Below are 8,627 nucleotides of genomic sequence, written 5' to 3'. Positions count from 1 at the left end.
GCTCTGCATGGCCACTGGGCGCTGCACTGTAGCCACGCCCTTTAAAAGGTTACAGGCTGTTTTACATTAATCCATGTATGAGTAGTCAGAGGTGGGGATCCCACACTGATACAATCATGTCAAACACCCCCAAAAGAAAGAAACTGACCACTGCTGACCAACACACAATGCTCGGCCTTTTTTTAATATATATCAAAACAGCAAATGTGCAAATACAACCAATCAGGTTTAATATTGACTGATTATTGGTTGTATGTGGTCACATATGGTGCCACACCACGTTTTGTCAAAAAACATAACATTTTTAAACACTGTGATAGAGATTCACTCATCAATCATTAAAAAAAAAATCCATCTAGCTGGAGAATGTGATCAATCAATCATTACAGAAAAGAACCCATAAGGTTCTGTAGACCCATACATGGAACAGACACAAAAATGCTGAGGGAGGATGACAATAGATCACCGCTTATTCTAGTTCTTTTCAGAAAGGGGAGGAAAATTACACTGGGAAATGGAATTACCCATTCTTGCCAGATCCGGCTTTTGAATGCAGTGGAGAAAAGGTTTGGACATATAATCAATATTATTGATTGATCCACTGGTCCACACAGTTTATAAAAAAAATAAATAAAAAAAAGAGCTCAAGAAAAATCCCATCATGCACTCTGCAGTGCTATAGCGTGTCTGTTCAATGAATGAGTATAACTGTTGTGTGCCGAGCTGCTGAAGGTTTTCATATCATTATAGATAATTTACGGTCCTTTATGCAGAAATTAGAGCGAGGCCAGCACATAACTCATATCCGTGCTGGTCGGAGCAGTTCTCTGTGGCTCCTGCAAAGAAGCATCAGCTCTAGCAGTTACGTCCCCCTGGCTTTCAGTGCTACTTTCTGCAGTCTGGTGCAAAGGGTGGTCCGGCTCTGGGGTGGGGTGCAGGAGCACGGGAGTGTCAAAGTTGCCCTGGGTGAGGGGGTGCACCATGGACATGTGGACGTTGAGGTTGTGCGCCTTCTCAAAGCGCTTGCCACACAGCGCACATGCGAACTCTAGGTCTGCCTCTGCCTTGTGTTTAGTCATGTGATATTTGAGAGATGCCCGCTGCCGGCACTGGAAGCCACACACCTCACACCTGAAGAACATTTAAAGAGCATCACTGGTATTTGGTACACATACAGATCTCTAGTAACTTCTGGTGTTCATCAAGTCAACTATGACATCAGATGCTCGAAAAGTCAAACTACAAAATGCATATATAACATAATCTGTTCTAAAGTGTTGAAAAATTGTAAACTTAGTGCAGAAAAGAAAGTGTGCTGTTATGTAGCCTTGGGAAACAATCACAAGCATTTTCCAATAAATAAGAATAAATAAATCAAATAATTATTCGGTTTAAGTATGGAGAGATATGAGTCCCAAAATAAAATACATAAATAAATATCAATAATTAAACCAAATATAACTTTCAATTTAATGCAAATTATAATGTTGAAACAAAAAAATATGAATGTATTCTGCTAATTTAAATGTTGGGCAGTATAGGTATATTGACTGGACAGATGTTTTAGCCATACTTCTATATCAATGATTAATGTATCTTACGACTAACCTACTGCTGTTGCAGTCCTTCTGAATACAGTATTTGCCAGAAAAAATCCTCTCTCTCTATCTCTAATAAAATATATATATAAAATATATATATAAAAAAAAAAAAAAACATTTAACCATGATTAATTCCCAGCATGAATTTATCTATGGATCAGCTCCCTTTGCTCCCTCCGCCCATTCCACTAAAGTAATACTAGCTTCTGACTCACTGTAGTGGCTTGGCCCCAGAGTGCCGCATCTGGTGCACCGAGAGGTGCTTCCTCTGCTTGAAGGTCTGTCCACACTGATCACAGATGTAGTTCCTCTCCTCTGAACATAAAGAAAATATCAGAACAATCCAAATTAGTCCTCCCATGTTATGTTACTATCCCTAACTCCTCAGTGAGGCACTGGCACCTGTGTGAATGAGTTTGACATGTCTCTGCAGGTAGCGGTCGATCATGAAGACCTTGTTGCAACCGGGATGAGGACATGGACGTTCTCTCACTTCCTCATGGTGCTCCTTTATGTGTTTCTGTTCAGAGCAGATCACAATCAGCTGTACTTCCATAGATCACAAAATCCTGCATACAGCTCAGTGAGTTCCTACTGTGACCCATTTCTACAGAAAATCAGAACTGTTGGCACCAGTTATCTGTAGAGTGCATGAGAACCAAAATTAAACCAGTAGACAAGTAAAACTATTTAAACTTTTCACAATGAATTTCAAAAATATTTGGCCCATTGGTACCATTATGACCAATACTGTAGGCTTATTTAACCAGTTTACACAGCAGGCAATTTTATTCCCAGTATGAATATATTGTCACAGCAAGATGTGGTATTAACTGTACTACACTAAAGATATTAAGAATAATAACCACACTGCATTTCAACACGTTAATCTAAGAGAATCTTGGTGTATAGACAGTCTATCTAGCAAACTATAACTTACTAAATCAACAGAATAATGCAGTAATCGTGTACATGTGTTAGTGGTGAAACTGCACACACTCCTGACCTTCATGCCGTCAGCTCCTCGATACACCGCTGTGCAGCCCTGGTGGGGACATTTGTAGATGTTCGGCAATTCCTCCCTAAAACAATACAAATCCAGACTGCTCATAAGCATCCAGTCCATTTACATTTATGACATTTACCAGACACCGTTATTCAGAGCGCCCCCCCGGAGACACTCAGGTTTAAGTGTCTTGCTCAGGGACACAATGGTAGCAAGTGGGGTTTGAACCTGGGTCTTCTGATTCATAGGTGACTGTGTTACCAACTGGCTAGTACCAATCCACACTATAAGGCACTCTTGTACCCCGCCCCCCTGTTCATAACCTCTTCATATATAGGGTGGTAGTAGCCTAGTGGGTAACACACTCGCCTATGAACCAGAAGACCCAGGTTCAAATCCCACTTACTACCATTGTCCCTGAGCAAGACACTTAACCCTAAGTTGCTCCAGGTGGGGACTGTCTCTGTAACTACTGGTTGGAAGTCGCTCTGGATAAGGGCGTCTGATAAATGCTGTATATGTAAATGTATATACCTCTCAGACTTGATCTTCTTTTTCCAGCCAGGTTTTGGACCAGGTTTCCTTCTCACCTTGGGCTCAAGTGGGGCCTTGGCTTCCCTGTTGCTACGCCTAGAGCTTAAGACTCTGGAATTCAGAGAAAAGATTTAGCATTTCTGTGGTTGTTTAAATTATTTTTTGACAGCAAATACTCTCAAGTACATTGATGAAAGCCCTATGAAGAGTTCTAGTAAAAATCAACCAGTGGTCCAACGTCGCTCCTCACCGTAGCTCTGGAAATGAGTCTGCGAGTTCATCTGACGACACACTCTTCCTCCTGTCTTCATACTCTTCATCACTGGAAAAGTTTCTGAGAATCAAGAACAAAGAAGGATAATTGTTCTGATGTCATCTTACTTATGAAGCCAATGGAAGGGACCATGGATGAGAAGTGGTGCGTAAGTAAATTGGGAACTATTCATTTAATAATGCTGTATTGGCTTTGACTTTGTAGGAGTTCAACAGATCTCACGGGTCAGATGTTCTGCTGAAATAATATAACTTGAGCTGTTAGAAATAGACGCAAGCGTAATCATGTCAGGGACAAAACGCTGATTGTTTTCAATGACATGTAATTACGTCATATGTAAAAAAAAACTGTGCTTTGTGGGAAAGTTTTTTAAGATTAATAAGCCCATTTGTGTAAAACATTGTGTTGTAACGGTGTATAATACAGTAACAGAATACGGTCTATGAGACACAGACTTAAGACATTGTTATTAACAGTCAGAAAACAACGCAACAGCTAATGGTGCTAGTTTATCAAAAAACATTTCTTTTTGATTAGACCACATTGTGAAGCATCTCAACAAAATAATGTCTCAGATTGGGCTTTCCACAAAAATATGAATAGAAAAATTACATATGGATGTCAATGTTTTAAACTTTTGGTGCGTTTAGTCTGTGAAATGGTTACCGGTCTGAGAGGTCACTGTCTCCAACTGGCTCCACTGGCTGAGCTGCTGTGGGAGAGGGGATGTCTTCACTCTGCAGCAGGCCTAGGAAAAGATGATCAGGCCATATAATCATTTCTTAATGAGAGTAGAGGACAGCCAAGCCGAACTTCTCCATGGTCTCTGGTTAACCACCCTCACCCTCTGTGCCGGCAGTGGACAGGTCACTCTGCTGGGTCTGAGGTGTGGCTGCGGGACTTGGCTGGGCAGTGCTGGCGTTCGGTTTGTTGAGTTTTGGAGCCGTTTTAAGCCCTTGGCTGCCACGACTGCCGCAGTGCTGACCTTCCTCATCTGGCTCACACACACGCATTGAGTCCCTCTGGTTTGGACTTAGGTGAGTGTCCACAGTGTCCATCACATAGCTGTGGCCATCCACACACCCCCACACTGCCCTGACTGATGACCCACATTGGCCCTCCAATACCTCCTTCAAGTCAGGGCAGGAACGGCAGCCCTCAGCATGGTTGTGGGCCCAGGTGACCAAGCTGTGGAGACACTTGGGGTCTGAGGAGATGGGTGTAGCTGGAAGGTTGTATTAGGAACATGTATTAATCAATATTAAAACGGACATTTTCCAAATAATTAAACTGTGCTCAGTATAAATGAACATGCCCCAAACCTTTAGGTTCCTTTCAGAATCAAAATTTTTGACAGGCTACTGCAGGAATATACTCCCGCAAGTGTGGGCCACTGATGGCTAATAAGACTTGCTAGTTTGCCCACATGAAAAGTAAATGTCCCAACAAATTCATTTTGCAAAAATTACTTAATCTTAGAAGCAAAGATAAATTAACCACAGGTGAGAAAATTAAGTCCCTTAAAGAAACCCCATTCCATGACACCAGCAATGCTGCCACACGGCAGCAAAAAAAAAATAAAAAACCCTTACAAAAGAAAATGATTTTTGCGCACAAAAAGAGCCTGCCAAAAAGAGCACTTGCCACAGCCCACGCTGAAGAGGAAGAAGACCACTGGGACTATTGAGACGAGGCCGGAGCGATGGCTTCAAAAGGTGGGGGGGGCGGCCAGATAAAAACGCATCCTTATGTTGGGCTGCATGACTGCTGCGGTCTTGATCTCCCATGTGGAGAATGAAACCTCCGCCTCGTGCGCTTTTCCGACCAGACAGTGATCCAAAACACACTGAAGAATACCAGGGAGAAAAAGTAGGTCTTCTGTTCTGAACACTTCCAGGCTCCAACAGAGGTTTTTTTTCTTGAAGATTTCCCTTATTACACCTCGCACTGCACCTCGTATACTCCGAGCCTCCAGTACCGCTCGCCAGGTCCCTCAATCTCTGAAGGTAAAAGGAAAACATTCATCTAGACTCTTCTCCGTCTTGGCCCCTCGGTGGTGGAATGAACTTCCCCTCGAGGTCAGAACAGCTCAGTCACTGAGTACCTTCAAACGACAGCTCAAGACCAAAAAGACTGTATTCATAGTTGGGGTCCTAGTGAACCGGAATTCATTTCTTCATCGATGGTAACATGGAAGCATGTTGTAAGTCGCTCTGGATAAGGGCGTCTGCCAAATGCCGTAAATGTAAAGAATGTGTTGCCAACGTCTTCGTTCCGCGCCTAGAAGACTTGGTGCTGTCCTTACAAAATCGTAGAATACTAGATGTGGTCATTCTTGCAAAACAAAATACATGAATCTTTCTTTCATTTTCATAAGTAGATTTTTATGGGATTTGTCACTTTTTGTGCTGAGCACGGTACAGACAAGTTAACTTACCAGACATGCCGGTGTAATCCCGACTCATGGAGCCCCGCCTACAAGAAACCAAGAAACTCACGGTCAACACGCAAGGTCGTGGGTGTGGTGACAGTGACATTGGGCAGAGCTCGGTTGCTTGTCACCTGTCCGCGCTCCCCTCGTGGGAGGTGGGGGAGAGGTTCACCCTGCGGCGGAAGGCCAGGAGGACGCTGTGGCACTTGTAAAACTGCGCGTGGCAACTCTTACAGACGAACGGTGACAGCAGCGGGTCTCGGCTCATCCGCACCCCTAAGAGCCGCTGGAAGTCGGCGCAGAGGAGCAGGGGGGGGCGTGGCAGGCCGGCGCCTTCGGCCGGTTCTCCCTGGAGCTTGCTGAAGGCGTGCCGCAGCCTGCGAGGGGAGAACTTCCCGTGGCACAGGCGACAGAAAGCAGCGCTGAGGCGACCGGTGCCTGGTGACGACAAAACGCGAATACAGCCTCACACACGCCATAAACACGGCAAAACCTCGCCACTTTCACAACCAAAAAAACATTTCCACATACAGTACGGTGCAAAGGTACATGTACAAATTCTGTAAGACCGGGAATGCTTTCAAATATCAAAAAGAGAGAGAGAGAGAGAAATGTAGAGAAGAGAGAGAGAAATGTAGAGAAGAGAGAGAGAGAGAGAAATGTAGAGAAGAGAGAGAGAGAGAGAAATGTAGAGAAGAGGGAGGGAGAGAAATGTAGAGAAGAGGGATGAAGAGGAGAGAGATGAAGAGGAGAGAGATGAAGAGGAGAGGGAGGAGAGAGATGAAGAGAGAGAAATGTAGAGAAGAGGGAGAGAGATGAAGAGGAGAGGGAGAGAGAGAGAAATGAAGAGAAGAGAGGGCGGGATAGTCGTGTCGCACCTGCCTGCAGGGAGCCTCGGTCCTCCGGCCGCTCCGGTGTCGGGGCTGCAGCGCCTGTGTCGGGAAGGACGCGGGCGCTGTCACCGGGGACGCTCGCTGCGCTCCGCGGTCTTCCTCTGCGCCCCGCTCGGTGGACTCCCGTGTCCGGGTGCTGTCGGTTGTGAACCGGTCTGTCGGTCCTCTTCATCTTTCTCCAAACGCTGCTTCACCCGGAGTAAATACGCGCTCAACCCGATCTGCACCGCTGCATGAGAAACTAGCTACTGCGCCGAGTCAATCCTGAGAAGGCAGCAACATCTAACATTCATCTAACATTCATCTAACATTCATTTAACATCATTCTGACATCCTTCTAACATCCACTCCGCCAAACCGGATTATTTCACCGTTACAGCGTCATGAAACCGGAAGCATACGCGCCTACAAGTAAATAAGACCCGGAAGTGGAAGGGCTGGAAAAATGTATTTTTGCGCACAGCGCCATCTGTGGCCATCGGTGGCGATGGCGTTGTATGAAAGTCCTTTCAAACTTAAACATTCATCCAAAGGACTTTGTTTGTCCCCGAGGGGCAATTTAAAACGCACAGTGGAGCAGCTCACACATATAACAGTTGTTACACTAGACACAACTTATGGCACACAAAAGCAATTTTCTGTGTATTGCACTATGAATAATGATAAATAACTGTACATAAAGTGAAGTGAAATACTGTAGCAAAGCACACAGTGACACAACGAAACGTGTCCTCTGCTTTTAACCATCACCCTTGGTGAGCAGTGGGCACCATGACAGGCGCCCGGGGAACAGAGTGTGGGTTTCAAACCGGCAACCTTCTGATTACGGGCCCGCTTCCTTAACCACTAGGCAACCACTGCCCCAAAGAATCGTGGCCCGTACTGATAGCAGAAGCAGTAAGGTACATTATTTTAAAAAGTGAAAAATGAGAACCTTTCATTGGTTTTGGGTGTGTGAAGTGATATGGCTGATTTGGAGAGATGTCAGGAGTTCAAAAGAATGACAAGTTTGGGAAGCAACGTCACCTTGGTTTGGTCCCTGCTCTGTGTCCTCCAGCTGTCGTTCAGCAGGTGTGACAGGTCTCTGATGATCTTGAGTGGCCCTGCTTTATACAATATGGTTTGTCTTCTGTAGTGCATTTTTAATTATGAGTGGATAGAAACATAGGTCAAAGGCATCTCTAAACGTCTGTTATTTCACTTGGTTTCATCTAATGGAAAGGAGCATTTTAATGCTCTTTCAAATAAAATGAGCGGATTAAGCAAGATTCCCATTGCGCTGACATGATCATGATACTTTATATATTTGGAGACAAATTGAAGGAAGGAGTTATACTGTTAATAGTTACCTTGTAGAAATACATGGTATTTGACTTAAAATAAATATAGAAATAAAACAGTACTTTTGATTCAGTCGTTGTGTTCTTTCTCTTTTTTCAGAGGTTATAAAATCAATATTCTGGCACATTTGGCACAATACATGAAATCCTTTTCTGCAAGTATGATTGGCATTGGATTACTGTAAATAAATTTGTTTCAGAACAGGGACTTTCTGAAAAAGACAAGCCTTGATCACTTCAGACTAATATTTATTTTCTACTTTGATAGTTATAGACGGGAAATTTTCTAATTGTTTACAGTGCATACATGTCTTAACTGTGTTAATACAGGTTTGTTCTTGTATGTATTAATTCTGTATGATTATATATTGGTCAGCGTCCACACTGGCTATGAACCAGAAGACCCAGGTTCAAATCTCACTTACTACCATTGTGTCCCTGAGCAAGACACTTAACCCTAAGTTGCTCCAGGGGGGGACTGTCACTGTAATTACTGATTGTAAGTCACTCTGGATAAGGGTGTCTGGTAAATGCTGTGAATGCACCCA

The 8,627-nt window shown here is 43.9% G+C and overlaps 1 protein-coding gene across 1 annotated transcript; it reads right to left on the bottom strand.

Moving 5' to 3' along the window:
* Positions 1-154: 154 nt before the first annotated feature.
* Positions 155-7,151, bottom strand: znf276 (zinc finger protein 276). Its single transcript, XM_028987478.1, has 11 exons — positions 6,725-7,151; positions 5,978-6,284; positions 5,853-5,890; positions 4,260-4,640; positions 4,082-4,163; positions 3,392-3,475; positions 3,142-3,252; positions 2,608-2,683; positions 2,004-2,121; positions 1,817-1,916; positions 155-1,131 (listed from the first exon to the last, which is right to left on the bottom strand). Exons 1-11 carry the CDS (start codon positions 6,909-6,911, stop codon positions 777-779), a joined length of 1,839 nt encoding a protein of 612 aa, XP_028843311.1. The 5' UTR covers positions 6,912-7,151; the 3' UTR covers positions 155-776.
* Between the last annotated feature and the right edge of the window lie 1,476 nt (positions 7,152-8,627).

Source organism: Denticeps clupeoides, chromosome 7, assembly GCF_900700375.1.
Source record: "Denticeps clupeoides chromosome 7, fDenClu1.1, whole genome shotgun sequence".
Taxonomy (NCBI): domain Eukaryota; kingdom Metazoa; phylum Chordata; class Actinopteri; order Clupeiformes; family Denticipitidae; genus Denticeps; species Denticeps clupeoides.
The sequence above is the reverse complement of the archived record's forward strand: the minus strand, read 5'-3'. Positions and strand labels throughout refer to the sequence as shown.